Here is a 16,161-nt window from a genome sequence, read left to right on the forward strand (position 1 = left end):
TTCACTGCATTCATTCCCGGAAGAGAAACCTAGATCTTAGGAAAGAGAAACATGGCCCTGATTTGCTGACCTGTAGAATGTGTGGCTTGAAAGCCTTTTCTTTGAACAGATGCATCAGAAATAAACCGGACAAACATTTTATTTCCGGTGGCCACAAGGGGCTCTGGTATCTTGCTGCCACATAGTCGTCCAAGAATTGGTGATTTTTCTGTTTCTCCATCAAATACTTCCAAGTGATCATAAGCACACTCTTGATGCTGCTCAATCTCAAACTCACTAAAGGCCTAGTTAAAAAAAAAAAAAAAAAGAAAGAAGAAGAAAGGAAAAGAAAAATAAAAAATCACATATCACTCAAAATGGGTTCTTTCCTTTGGAGCAGAAATATAGATCAATAAAACATGCTCAGGACATATAAATAAAGAAATCCATGTGGAGCATTACTGAAAGAGTGCGAAATCAACAGGATGTAAAATCTCTGCAAAAACATAAGGAGGAAAACAATGCAATAACTCCAGGTGAAATTCTACTATTCAACTATTTCAACTAAATCTACTATGACAATCTACTCCAAAATATAGACAAATTGTAATCACAAAGTGACATTTTATTCTGAATATAATTCTAAGTTTACACTGAATGCATCAGAAAACAAAAATTGAATTTTAACATTTTTAAATTTTTTTAAAAAGTTGAATCCTCTGGTTCTGATGATCATAAACTATTGGACATCATATACTACCTTGGATGTACTTTGTGTACAAGTACCTTGGGACACTTAAGCAGAAAACCTCTTACAGTTATTGTTATATCTTCACAAAAATTAAGCACAGTAGATCTTAATAGGATAACTAAAAGGGAATTTTCACTATATACTTCTTTATTTAGATCCTACAAACCCATATTATTAGAGAGTCCTAATATGATTTTAGGCTACATTATTGTTAATTTACTTTTAAGATAGATGGTATACTTATTTTAATATTTAGAGTCTTGCCAAGTTTAGTATGCCTTTAAAAATTATTTTAATTTTCCTGCATAGTAATTTTTATGTATGAGTCTGAGCAATTTATTATTTTTTTTATACTTGTAGCAAGAATTACTATCAAACTCCAGTCACTGGGCCAGAAACCAGTGTTAGCGAAAGACTCGCCCTCATGTAGCACACTACCTACACTTGTGAGTTCATCAGCCAGCCAGCAGCCTCACTTCCATGCTTTAACAAAGTACAGAAGCAAATTCTTAAAATGAAAATTCATTAAATGTATAACACATATTAAACATCACAAAGGAACGTGTAATCGAGACAGACTGAAAATAGTAATGTCCAAACTATTAATAATTCCAGGAATTCTAGGTTATTTGCCATCGCCAATTAAGGCTTTTTCCTTTCCCTGAGAAAACCATCATGCCTTCAAGAAATAAACTATAGCTTCCACTAAAGTCTATGGAGCAAAGCTAAAACAAAATAATAAGGGAAACAACACCAAAGAAAGAGAACATGTACTCAAAAAATTCACTAATGTTGCTGTGGTCTCTGCAGCTTAAAATATTTGCACAAAACTTTTTACAGACACGTTTTTGATGCAATATGGTGAAACTGTCACAATTCTAAGTTTAATTAAAACCATCAGTTTTGTAATTTTGAAAGAAAAAAATCGACTAAGAATTAAGAATGGTTTTCCTTTGGTGCTGACCACAGTTATCTATCCCTTAACGCGTTGCCGTCTACTATCACTGACTTTGGAGGAGTAAGGGAAGAAACGAAAGAAGCAATTTATATTAATTAGGGAGGAGGAGAAAGCAATGGAAGCTACTTAAAAGAAGAAACAAAAGAAAAGAAAGAGGTCTGATCTCTGCTGTTGTATATTCCGCCGCATCCTACTTGAAAGTATAAATTAAAATGTTATAACCAAGGAGCCTCAGAGAGTCATTATGTATTATAATTATAATGGGTAAAAAGGATCGTTCGCTGCATTCTACCAAGACACTGGATAGTGTGAAAAAGATTAAATATAGTACAAAGAGTCTTACTGGAAACAAACCAACAAAAAACAGTGCAGAAAGATACAGTGAACAAGGAGACTTTAGCAGAGTGTATTTATCATGAAGTACAACATTCAAAGCAGGGTGATCACTGAAGTTTTCCCCTTATTTAGCTCTGCAATCCAGTGGCAGAGAATGGAGTAGAGCAGACGCAGTGTATGAGTGATATAGAAGACTCTGAATGGATGGTCGGCTGGACGTCCATTCGTTTACCTGTCTACCGATTCCATGTTTATGGCCAACCCCACGGACGGAAATGCTGTAAAAGGAGAAGGCCAACCCTTCAGGTTTTCTGCATCTCATGAGACGGTACTCAGTCAGCTTCTAGGACTTTTGTGACATATACACAGTCTCAGTGTCAGTTTGTGACTGTTAAGAAACCAACAGGAGAAAATTGGCTTATCCTCACTTAGAATTTCTGCGGATTAAATATGAAACCAAGCTTCTGAATTATAAGACCAGGGTTATTTCAAGAAAACAACAACACTGTTTCAGGAAAATGACAACATCTGAAAACCATTGCATGTTGAACAACTATCTCTTTTGAATGTGATTTAGAGTCATTCATCTAAAAAGACCAGAAAAACTTACTGTGAAGAAGTGAAAATTGTAAGAACGATGGGGGGTGGGGATGGGGGTGGGGGTGGGGTGATGGCATTCTAAAGCATATCCTGTAAGTAAAAGTTAAAATGGGATCAGAATTTACAGACCACACATGTTCAGTCCATTGAAAAGTAAGTGAATGAGATAGCTAAGTGACTATTTCACTCCCTAATGAAATGCAGGATGTCTGGAGTGAATCATAACATCTGTTTTACAGAACACAGCAACACCACACAGAGTGGCAGTGCGCTTGTGGGCTGGGGGCATACTGACACCTGGTTTGGAGCCAACTGGCTCCCGCTTTTTATCAAATTACTAATGGAATCGGACTGACTCTGGAAGAGTCAAATTAGGCAAAAGTTTTGCAGCTGACATATTCCCAAGTGATGCAAACAATTCTCCTTCATTAAGGTCTTAGTGACTTTTCCTCCTGGAATTGGTAGCAGCTTGTTAGTTCATCTGCAAAGATTGGGTGGTCCTTTTCCAGAAGTCAGTCTAACCCAAATGCTTCCACACAAGCAAAAGCGTGACCAATTCACATGCCGAGATCTCATAAATCTGGCCCTTAATATCATAGAGATATTCACATTAGAGACCTCCATATGTAGTGACATTGCCTCAATAAAAAACATTTCTAGGCCATAGAAAGGTATTACAGGGGTCCATGGGACACTGGGAAAACCTCAAAAAATATTTTTGTAGAATTCCTAAAGATACAGTGAGACACACAGTTTATTATTTTCTTTTATGATGCGTCCTGAGCCATGAATATCTATATCTAAATAATGCAGAATACGGAGATTTCCAGCCACCAGGAATCAACGTCACAGAATTGCTTCCCTCGCACCCCCGAAGACACTTAGAATCCCCAAACATCCTTCAACTACACAATGGTAACAGGACAGCTAAGCAAAGCTGATGTATGGAGCGGTAAGAAAGTCTGATTTCTGCTGAAACACGGCCCTCTTTTTTGGTACTTTAAAATATTTTTCTTAGGTGTTTACACTAAAACTTTATAGGCATTTTAGTATTCGAACATTTAAACCTTACTCATTCCATGATTGTATTTCTATGATTTTAAGGTTACTAATCTAAGTTTAAAAAAACAAAACCAAACAAAACAAAAAAAGAGCAAATAACCATGAGCTCTCATCAGAAATACTAATGGATTTCCCACAAGGCAAACCAAGAGCTTAAGGAGTCTCATTCAAAAGAAATAAAATTGAATTCTCATTTTGGGCTGTGGAAAGAATAACTATGTGTTTCTGGAACTCCCAAGCAAGCCTAATCTACCTAGCTGGCCCCCCGCCAGGCTTCCATATGCAGCCTCACATGAACATCTGTAGAGGTACTTTGATTGAAAATACAGGCGGTGGCTAAAGGGTAAAGTCATCCTGAGTTGCCATATATATTCATAAAGGACAAGAAAATAAAATGATAGCATTCAATGCAAAAATAAAATTTAGCCAGCGCGACCATTAAAAGCGAGCGAATGAAAGACGCTGATGCAATCTGAGCAGCTGTGAGATAAGATTTAGCACTCCCTGGGCCCAGCCATCCTTTGTCTTTTCCTGTCTTCGGTAAGAACTGTCAGTTGGTTTCCCACAAGATACTGGAAGGAGTAAAGGCCACTGGGAAAAATGGCAGCATGGAATACAGACCCTAGCCTTCTGATTCAAATGACCTTTCTTCCCCCCATGAGTCCTCTATAGCTGTGGTCAAATACACTTTCTGTGAATTTATAGTGGAGAATTATGTAACATTTGTAGGTGCTTTTGTTTTCTAAATATCCCATATCTAAAGCTATAAATTGCAACTATATAACTTCGCAAAACTCCAGGATAGGATAAATCAAATAAACACGACATGAGCACATATTGCTATATGCTCCTATGCCTGGAATTTTGTTTCTGTTTTGTTGGTTTGTTTTTGTTTTATTTTCTATTTAATGTGGAGCAATTCAAAACATTAAAAAAGTACCAAAAATGTAATGATGAGTCTCCAGAATCAAGACAGGAGGAAACCAGGAGTAAAATAGATCCTTGTCTTATTCATTCAGAACTTGATCTCTTTTCTAATAAGAAGACATTTTTCTCCCCAACTACCTTTTAATCAAGGTTTCTTTCTATTGTAAAGCTATTATCACATAGTCAGCATCTCCTAGTTAAACACACACACAAACACAGAGAAAGCAAATGTATTAGTTTCCTATTGCTGCTGTAGCAAATTACCATAAATTTAGTGGCTTAAATGACACATATTCACTCCCTGTCAGCTATGAAGGTTAGACGTCTAAAATGGGTGAGCAGCACCAGACCTTCCAGAGGAAGGTGATGATCTGTTTCCTTGCGTTTTGCCCATCTTCTGGAGGCCACTCTCATTCCTCGGCTCATATCCCTTTCCTCCATCTTCAAAACCAACAGTATAGCATCTCCTCTCTGATCTCCTGCTCCTGTCTTGTAAGCACCCTTGTGATTACATCAAGCCCACCCAGATAATCTAGGATAATCTCTCCATTTCAAGATCTTTAATTTAACCACAGCTCCTTTTGCCACATAAGGTAACACGTGCACAGGTTCTGGGGATTAGGACACGGCATCTTTGGGGGATGAGGAACATTATTCTGTCTACCACAGAAATTAAGAGCTAAATATTTCCACCCTCTGTGATTTCAGGGAAAATAAAACAAACAATGATGGACTTCATGATTTCAAACCCTTTTACCCTGACTTTCTTAACAAACTAGGCAAATTCTGCCTGGCAAATCTAGTTTTCAGGCTGTTTTTTGCAATTAAACAGTTACTGAAACACAACCACGTCCATTCATTCGTGTACTGTCTGTGGATGCTTTCACACCAAAGCAGCAAATTAAAATTGTTGCAACACAGACTACACAGTCTACGAAGTCCATATTATTTCCTATCGGCTCTTTAAAGAAAAAAGTTTCTGACAAATAATTATTAGCTATATTTTTAATTGTTGGTACTGAATTTCAACTTCATAAGGCTGCCCAAAAACTTGATCATGGTTCAATTACCCAATAAAAAGGTATATAATTTTTATTATTGATCATTGTCATAATTATAATTGCTATTTGGATATCATATATCAGTGTTTTTTGGCTTTTACAGGGAATTATGCCAAATACTTAATATACAAGTTCATTTGATACACTTACAACATTCCTAAGTATTATCTCCAATTTCCTAACTAGAAATGGAGACTAAAAGGATGAGTATCTTTCTCAAGTATGATCTCAAGATGGCTAGTAAGTAGAAACCTGACGTTTAGACACAAGTCACTTTAAATTCAAAATATATATGGTCCTAATCTCTCTTTATTTCTCTGTTGTATGTTCATTTTACTTCATCATTATAACTTTGTCTTATTAACATTTCCCATTGAAATTAGTATATATGCACACATATGTAGCAATTATGGATCTTTTTTCTCTCTGATGCAGGATGCTAAAATAAATAAAACAAAATAAAGTAAAAGGTACTAAAAGAATCTTGGGCTTGAAGGTCCTTAGACCCCTGCCAGCTTTACACACTTGCCAACCCCCCTAAACTGCATCCTTCTCCACGAGTGTCATTTGTGAGCCCAACTTGAGATAATATGCATGATTCCACTTTGAAACCATTAGGCATTATACTGACATTAGTTCTCAGTGCTCTTTAGTCCAAGCATGATGTTGTGAGGCGCAAGAAGTACCCTGTGAAGCTACATTTTATTATCTGGAGAGCACTCTTAAGAAAAGGCAAATTTGAGGGGCGCCTGGGTGGCTCAGTCGGTTAAGCGTCCGACATCAGCTCAGGTCACGATCTCGCGATCCGTGAGTTCGAGCCCCGCGTCAGGCTCTGGTCTGATGGCTCAGAGCCTGGAGCCTGCTTCTGATTCTGTGTCTCCCTCTCTCTCTGCCCCTCCCCCGTTCATGCTCTGTCTGTCTCTGTCTCAAAAATAAATAAATGTTAAAAAAAAAAAAGAAAGAAAAGGCAAATTTGAGAACATTTATGTTTTTATTTGTGGAATTACGTATGAGAGAGTGCCTATTTTACAACTTTTTAAAACACACTATCAGGCTCTCAGGATCCCAGCTCTCCAGCTTACTACATTTACACGAAGACAGTATTTCAAGGTTTTCTAAAGATCACAGCAGGTATCAAAAAAAGTATATAAAAGAATGTACAAAAATATCTTTAAGAACTGGTGTAATCATCCATAAACACAACTCTACTTAATTTTTATATTTCGTTTTATAATAGTCAATTCATGATTTAAGGACAAAAATTATGAGTATGTTCATTATGTACTATAGACATAATTTAGGCTATTATTGTATTAAAATTGTTGCTTTATATTATTGAACAGTATTTACTGGGTCATTTTTCAAAAAATCACCTTTAGGGCACCTGGGTGGCTCAGTCGGTTGGGTGACCGACTTCAGCTCATGTCATGATCTCACAGCTGGTGAGTTCAAGCCCCGCACTGGGCTCTGTGCTGACAGACCCTGGAGCCTCCTTCGGATTCTGTGTCTCCCTCTCTCTCTGCCCTTTGCTTGCACTCTCTCTCTCTCTCTCTTTCTCTCTCAAAAATAAATAAATATTAAAAAATATTTTTAAAACATTTGCCTTTTTAAATTTTTTCTTGTTTTTTTTAACGTTTATTTTATTGTGTTTTGTTGTTTTGTTTTTTGAGAGACAGAGAGAGTGAGCAGGGAGGGGCAGAGAGAGATAGAAAGAGAAAGAGAGAGAGACACACACACACAGAATCTGAAGCAGGCTCCAGAGTCAGAGCTGTCAGCACAGGCCCTATGGGGGGCTCAAACTCACAAACCGTGAGGTCATGACCTGAGCCAAAGTTGGATGCTTAACCAACTGAATCACCCAGGTGCCCCCCCCCGCTCAAAAAAATCACCTTTGAAGATTTTCTGCTTGTGTATCAGGTGGTATATACAACAACCGAATAGTATTCTGGCTATACATTCTGGACTCTACAGAGTAAATCTGTCAGGAGAGTACACATCATCAAGCACAGGAGAGTGCTTGTTTTAAGCCATGAGGCTTTGGGTTAATTTGTTACAAAGCAATAGATAACTAAAACAGTACATAAAATAGTTGCATTAAAATGCCAAAAGCTTTAAATTTCTGCATATCTGTAATAAACTGACCACTCCTTATATATAGCTCCGCCCTTATATTATTGTACACTAATATATATCAGATAGGGATTATCACAATATGAACCAAAAGAATATATTCATGATAAGTAAATATTATACACAAGAATGCTCATATCTCTCAAAGGGCATTGGATTTTATTATTCGTTTTACTCCATCATTCCAACACTGTCTAAATAGGCTCGATATTTGTAGTCTTATATATAAACCAAATTAACTAAAATATGTTTATCTCAAACACAGAGAAAGGTTGGTTTTACCCACAAACGATTACTTGCATGTCAGCCAATATAACTCAGTATCAAGTTAAAGGAATATTTGTGCTAGAAAGAACAGCAGGTCTCTTAAAATTCACAAATATGGCAGCTTTCTTTATATCTCATGAAATTCTATTTAGGAATAATTTCCTTTGCTTCTCTATGAATACGTGAAATATTTAGAAATGTTTATTTTTCCATGCAGCCTAAGTAAAGAAGGGTAACAATATATGAATTGTAAAGAAAGCTTCAAGATGCACCGAAGAGAGATCAAATGTTTTCCTTACTTTTTCTCTTTGCCTTAGCCCATAATAAAGAGACTAGCTTGTAGCTAAGTATCTATCAGCAGTTCTTGTCCTAAGGGCATTAAAAGATTTAATAATTTTTCAAGTTTCCTTGGAATCCATTTTCCAAATTCAGTTTGGGTTTCAGTTCTTCCATGAAAATTAAGAATTTCAAAGGAACCAGGCAAAATGCATTTATCTGGAACAATGTATCTTTTTGATAAAAATCTCCTATATAATAAATGTCTAACCATACAGGAAAGTGACTGAATGGTGTGATGTGGAATTATAAACAGTGTGGTCCAAACATCCATTGGTTGCTACCTGCTACAGATGGTGATTTTGGTTTTAAAGTGGATTAGTTAGTAGTTATATAACAAGTAGGGAAACAATGACAGTAAACATAAGCAATAATGTTGAAATAGTAAGAATTAAAAACTACAGAACTGAAATATCACTTGAAGTTGGTAGCTAATGTTATGACACACTTTCTAGTGATTCTAGCTCTTAGAGTGTATTGAGAGTTAGGTTTTGTATGAACATCATTAATAGGATAAGGGAATTGGAATTAGTATTATGTTTCAACGCAGAAACTTTGGGGTGTCAGTAATGTGTGTTTAACAAGCTGTCCAGGTAATTCTGATGAATGCTAATATCTGAGAAAGCCTGGCTTTAGACCATAACTACACCACAAAGATCACAAAGTCAAATGCAATCAACATTTGCCTAGAGCTTCTGTTTTCTTTCCGGGAAATTCCTTCTTAGGATACGAGCAGGCATGACTATTGTTGACAAACATGCTTTATGTTCTGACCCTCAAGTGGAATATTTGCATGAAAATTAAAGCTTGCAATTTGTGAAGGAATATACTGTCCTAGAATTGGAAGGGGTGTTCAATAAGCTGAAAGGTATATAACTAAGAAAGAATAAAATACTGTCATGTTTAAATTGGGGTAGATCAAGAGTTCTATTTCCCCTTGGATATAGATAGCTGGAACTAGTGTTGCTTCTACCCTAACAACAAGAAAAAGCCATGTCAACTTTAAAGATCACTTTGCTGAATACATCAAAGAGCTGATGTCATTAGTCAACCAAGTAATATGCAGTCCACTGAATCTCAGCCTCCTCCAAGGAGAGAGGAGATACAAACACCTGTTCACCAGTGGCAGACCCTGAAAGGAAGAGATGCTGGGTGCCATATAACTAGGTAAGTAGTCTTTGCAATAAACTGGTAGAGGTCAGGTGTGGACTAGGGGAAGAGTCCAGAGCCCCTGGGAGCTGTAGACATAGGGGAGTTTGCACCCACTTGCAGTCTCTTCTCCATGGACCTCAGTCTCCTGCTCATGAGAGAAATTGTGGGCACAGCAAGAGAAGGCTAAGTGCTTTCCTCAGTGTTGCAGGCTTGGAGGAGGAAAGTGGTCACTGCCATGAGCAAAAACATGAAGCCCAGAGACAGCCTTTCTCTGAAAAACAAACTGTAAATCTCTGGGAAAGGGAAAGAAAACCGTCACCACCAGGGCAAGGACAAAGACTCACGGAAGCCAGGGGAAAGGTAAAACAACAATGACAATGACAGAAAAAACAACAACAACAACAACACACAACACAACGAACCACTTTTTCCCCTGGGGAACTGCTGGTCACAGGTTCTTAAGGCAGCAACAGTAGAGACTTGCTACCACTATAGAAGGTCTTCTCTCATGGAAGACCAACCAGAGATAGAAGATGGAGTTTGGTCACCACAGAGAGAAGAGGCAGGACTGCTGAGGAAGGCCATTTCCAAGACCTCAACAATCGGGGCCTGTTTAAGGTGCAAGCTGTACCAAGACAACAGAGAACCCCTTGCCTTCCCCACCGGAGCAGCAAATACCAAGTAAGAAGAAACTGGGGGAAGGAAAAGTATGGAGAGAGAAATAAGTCATGGTGGAGATGAACAGGGAAGCTAAAGTAGCAGTATTGCAAAATGCCTCTGAAATCCCAGCCTCCAATCTAAGAAAAAGGTATTCAAGGCCAATGTCGCATTGAAGGTGATGGTAGGAACTAGAAAACCCACACTCAGCTTTACTGACTAGATTCCTCAACACCAGCCCCTGCTGTACCCACACATGTGCTAACAGCCTCCAGAAGAGATGTGTCTACTTCCAGACATAAAGTCTCTACTGTTATCCACATAATGTCTTGTATTTAATAAAAATTATATGACATACAAAAAGGCAAGAAAAACAAACCAAAAAAAATCGCACCACTAAGAGAGAAAATAACCAACAGAACAGACTGAGACATGACCCCTATGTTTAAACTATGAAATGGAATTTAAAGTAACTATGATTAATACGCAAAAGATTCTAGTAACACTACAGACAACATACAAACAGTTGGGAAATTTCAGCAAAGAGATGGTGTTATGGACTGAATTGTGTTCTCCCCAAACCCATACATTCAATCCCTAGTTCACAGTGTGGATGCATTTGGGGATAAGGCTTTTAGGGAGGTAATAAAAATTAAATGAGGTCATACAGGTGATGCCCTAGTCCCATAGGGCTAGTGTCCTTGTAAGAAGATAAGAAGGCACCACAGCTTACTGTGTCTGTGCATACACAGAATAAAGTCTACCATAAACTGAGTGGCTAAAACACACAAAAAATACTGTCTTATAGTTCTGGAGGCTAGAATTTCGGATCAAGGTGCTATCAGGTTTGGTCATGCCTCTTCTCCTGGCTTGTAGATGGCCACTTCATTGCTCTATCCTTACATGGCCTCTATTCTGTGTATGCACAGACACAGTAAGCCGTGGTGTCTCCTTAGGAAGAGGAAGTCTAAGGATATCAGTATCCATCTAAAAAAAGGGCAACTACGTGATGCAAAAATGACATTCCACAAGCCACAAGGCAAAATTAATGTTATAAAAAATACATATGCTTTGTTTATGAGGTATACAGAATGGGCACAGCCAGTGCTATGTTGGGTTTAGGCCGATAGTCATTTTATTTCTTTCTTGCTGAATTTCTGATGTGTTTTTGTTTATTTACTTTCCCCATTTGCAAATATCATTACCAATAACATGTTAGGAAATAGAGCCTACTGTTTTGCAGTAACGCTGATAATGCCTTTTAAAGCATCCAGGATAAGAACACCACATGAGAGCTACATGGCTGTCATTGCTGTCACCTTGATCTAGGAAATCAGGGATTTATTTAGTGTAAGTAGGAAAGCATAAGAAAGAAAATATTTTCCAGCGGCCCACTAATGCAATTCAATTAAATAAACATTCAACTTATCTCCGTGTGCTAGCCACAAAAGACATGGGCAGTCCACTTAATAGAAAGAAGGATGAGCTCACTTACTAATTTGATCCGATGGCCAGGAGTGGTACTGATTTCCCACGTGCATTCCTTCCTGCTTGGGTACTTGTCTGGCCAGTTTGGACTGGTGATGAAGCCACTTGGACTGTGGATCTTCTGTTCGCACTCAGCTGTGCCAACAACGATAATACAAGTCAGTCTGGAAATCTAGCCCAGGGTTGGGTTAGCAAGAAAGTAGCCCATTTACCCACTATCCCGCTGAAAGATTTTCCTCAGTACTAACTAATCACCATGCCAATCTCTGTTATCACAGGCATCTGCCTTGGCAAACATGTTGCTGAGCATAATCAGGCAATGTTTGTTTTCTTGCTCACATGAAATTGTTTACAATGAATCAGATAGATGCTTAAAAAAATGAACTATTTTAAATTGCTAGATCTGAAAGCTCAGATTTTAACAGAGCAACATATACTGACATCAAAGCTATCAACGCTTGGCATGTACAAAATATTTGAGTGCAATGCCACAAACGGGATTCAGTAGACTACACCATTTTCAATTCACTTTTTTCCCACTGGCAGAAACATCATTTACAGCTAATTGACATCATTAAGCCATTTTATGGATCATGTATTTACATTTTCCCTCACCCTTAGTTAAAGTAAACACTTGATATCTAAATCATAGTTTTAGCTGCTACACTAAATGAACCCTAATTTCATCAAAGTAAAATGAAGCGTTAAGGGGAAAAATAAGTAAACAGCTGCTAGTCATGGAAATAACTTTTAAACTAATTTCAAAGACTATTTCATTCATTTAATATGAAATTTCTTTTATGTTTTTCACAATAAAATAACCTTACCTTAAAAGAGACTACTCCACATTGTTTATATCAAACTTCAAAAACGTTTAATATCAAAAAAAATATTTAATATCCTCAGGCTGTGTCCATTCTCTGTAATTTATGAAGCAGCACCCTACCCATTCTAACTTAGACTGGGAGTTTTTTGGTTGTGTATTAAGTTTCCTATGAAATCCTTTCTTGAAAATATTTAAAAATATTTAATTTTTAAAAATATTTAAAAATAAGCAGAGAAACAAGGTATCTAAATTATATTTGCTACTTGTGAGCCACAGGGTATATTCATACTTTGCAAAAGCTGTCTCTCTCTCTTTTTTTTTTTTTCTGAATTATCTTCCAATGCTGCGAAATAACTGGACTATTCCCCAGCCTGTTTATTCAACAAAAAACTTTACTCAGTTACAAATATCAGTCTTCATGGGTTTATCTTCTCATATAGAAAGTGAAAAAAGGAAAAAAGAAATTCTTGTTTGCATATGATTCTGGGTAATATCATTAGCTCAATGAAAAAGCAGAAAAAATAACCCTGACACGTGACAATATTTGAAAGAAACTGAATGGAACAAGGGTCAGTTCAGGATATCCTGTACAATTCCAATGTTAATACAAAGACCTGCTATCTAACCGTGATTCTAGCCAGGGACGTACCAATCTGTATGTGCTAATAACTAAAGTTATAAAATCTGCCATGGTAATTCTTTCAAAATGGGCACAAATCCAATTTAAGTAGAAAATTCAGGAGCAGACCCTCTAAGAATGAAATAAGAACTGAATAACTATTTCTTGTTTCCATCTAGCTCATACTGGTTAAGGAGATACAGGTAATTGTTCTTATAAAATTAGAATATTTTAAGATCTTAGGACCAAAAATGAATAGACTAATATTGTGCTATTAGAATGCTTTTTTTTTTTTTTTTTTTGGCCAAAATCATGACTTAAAACTTTAAATGGCACCATTTTCAAATGTCTTTCCTCTGGTAGGCATTTGAGTTTGATACTACTGGTATTTACAGTGCCATCGCTCATGTAGCATAGATGAGATATTTTGGGGAGGGAAATTAAACCAAATGCAAAACATTTAGCAGAAGTTAAGTTTAAATGTGGAGACTGTTACAGGGTCTGTTCTACAAGGACCTGGGGATAATGTGGTGCTTTTCTGGCTGCCAGATGGCATCACAGCCACTTCTATATCGGTTTATACAAAGTTATTCGAATGCCACCCGTGTGTGAAGTGCAGAACTTTGGGGTATTATGAAGTTTCCATTAGTAGGCTTGGATATCTGAACACCGTACATGTTTTTTTTTTTTTTTTTTGACATTTGAACAGTCAACAATGATACTACTCATTGATATGATTAACTCTACTTGGAAGCAGTGCTTTACCCAAACTGCATGAAATTCTGGATGTCGTCAAGAAAAGAACACTCCCTTCGTACCTTCCTTGCAGTCATGTTTATTTTCATGCAGCACAAATCCATTACGGCACTGACACATGTAGCTCCCCATTGTGTTGACACACTCATGTTGACACCCGCCATTATCCTTAGAGCATTCATCTTTGTCTGGTGAAAAGATAACCCCACACTTTAGTAAGTAGCTTTAAAAACAAAGGATATCAAAGGGGAGTCTTTTAGTTGCAGTTAACGCTGGCAAAAGGTAAACTAAGTCACAGCTTTCTTTGTTCCCAACATAAAAAAATAAATAAGTAAGTAGAGTGCCTTAGTTTTACCCACTCCTTGTTTAGCTTGGAGCCTTAGACCATGAATTGAGTGTCTAAGACTATTGGCTGTAGGATGACAACCTGTAGCCTTACACTCCGATGCTGGAGTAAGAGTTTTGAGTAGGAGAGAGGAAATGAATGGATCTTTCTCCAACTAATCTTAAACATTTATTGCCAATTTTTAAAAATAAATTTAAAATTGTGAGTGGTTTGAATAATTGCAAGAACTGGCATTTAAGTAGAGGGAAATTCTTTAATACGTTAGCCATGGTGTATAGACAGAGGCTAAACAAGGTTCCAAAACTTGTGTATAATCACTTTAAAAAAAAAAAAAAATCACTCAGCATACCTACTGCAGTTGATTTTTTTTGTTAACTTTGCTGTTATGGTTAGCACTAATGAATCTGGACACTTCATAACAGTCCAAGACAAAACAAAATAAAACAAAACAAAACACAAGTATCATCAGATTATCCTAAAGAAGTAACTTAACATATATTTTAAGCAAATATACTCCAGTAGACCAGTTTATTAATAAGTAATACCCTGAAGAGGCTTTTAGTGTGCTAGAAGCAAAGGTTAGAATAGGAAACATGAGCTTTAAGAAATAGCCAACAAATTCACTACAGGGAAAAAAGCCAAACTAGATTAGCAGGCAGTCAGTCCAGTGAGAGGCATCAGCCACCGTACTATGTCACTCAGCTGTCATTCCATGGCTGGCTTGTCCATTAAAGTCAAAACTGGCAGACTGCTCCTGACACACACAGATGATGACACATCACTCAGACTTTCATCACTCCCACAGCATAGAGAACAAAAGGACACATGACAGTTATATCAGAGGTTGGCTAAATTCATAATTTATACTGTCAACTGATTTTTCTAGTGAGAATTTGTGAGCTCATGGTGGCACCCAGATAGCTAAAGCTATTTTTGTATTTTTATCAAATCAATATTCACTCTACGGAAATGGGTTTAGGAAAAACTTTTTTTATCAAAGAATCTGATAGTAATTTTTAAGGATGCATCTATTTTTTTCACTTTTGGAGACTGATTACATGACATAGCACACACATGGGATACATTCATGTATTGGTAATATCGGAATACTCAAAATGCATACAGACAGTCCCAAAGTTTTAAGGAATGTATAAGAATCAATGTATCTGTGATTTATGTGCTATCTTTAATACCTCCCCTACACTTTTATTACTTACTATGTAGCCTAAGAAAAAGAAAAAAGAGTAGAATAAAGACAATCGTTCTCTAACAGTGCATCAACAGGTATAAGAAATCAGAAGTTAATATAGAATTAGCCTCCTAAAATTACTTTTAGAAAAATTTAAAATCATTTCAAAGCCCCACTCTCTTAATTGTGTCAACAGGGAAAATTATGGTTTATGAGTTATGAATGACTTCTGCAAAACAGGGGGATGGCAAGCCATACTTCTTACCATGATGGTGTCAGCTAATTTTAATGTGACTTTCCAGAGACTCTTTAGTTAAGATGCTTCATATGTATACACACATATGAGTGGACGTAGAAACTCACTTTATCTTTGTTAAATGGAAATAACCAAGTTAAAATTTCTGGTGCCAGCATTACTTACTCTGAAACAGACACGTATTTCCCATGAAAATGTTTAAATAATGAATGTCTGGTGTACTTAAAACTTGATAGAGTGAACTTTAGTTGTACTATATGTCAACCAGACATTTTTTTTAAGTTTACTTATTTATTCAGAGAGGAAACGGGGGGGGGGGGAGAGGGGCGGGCAGGCACAGGAGAGGGGGAAAGAGAGAGGAGGAGAGAATCTTAAGCAGGCTCCATGCCCAATGCAGAGCCCAATGTGGGGCTCAATCTCATGACTATGGGATCATGATCTGAGCCAAGATCAAGAGGTGGACAC

At 37.1% G+C, this 16,161-nt stretch overlaps 1 protein-coding gene and 1 non-coding gene across 2 annotated transcripts in view; both read right to left on the reverse strand.

Moving 5' to 3' along the window:
• Window positions 1-16,161, reverse strand: part of TLL1 (tolloid like 1) — a 212,456-nt gene that overhangs the window by 11,401 nt on the left and 184,894 nt on the right. Inside the window, exons 17-19 of the mRNA XM_030312787.1 lie at window positions 13,968-14,093; window positions 11,712-11,839; window positions 71-284 (exon numbers count right to left, since the gene is read on the reverse strand). Of these exons, the coding sequence (XP_030168647.1) occupies window positions 71-284; window positions 11,712-11,839; window positions 13,968-14,093 (468 nt within the window). The remainder of the gene's footprint in view (window positions 1-70; window positions 285-11,711; window positions 11,840-13,967; window positions 14,094-16,161) is intronic.
• LOC115513219 lies at window positions 1,083-1,230 on the reverse strand. Its single transcript, XR_003968626.1, has one exon. It is a non-coding gene; the product is annotated as a small nucleolar RNA SNORA62/SNORA6 family (small nucleolar RNA).

This window comes from Lynx canadensis, chromosome B1 (assembly GCF_007474595.2).
Source record: "Lynx canadensis isolate LIC74 chromosome B1, mLynCan4.pri.v2, whole genome shotgun sequence".
NCBI lineage: Eukaryota > Metazoa > Chordata > Mammalia > Carnivora > Felidae > Lynx > Lynx canadensis.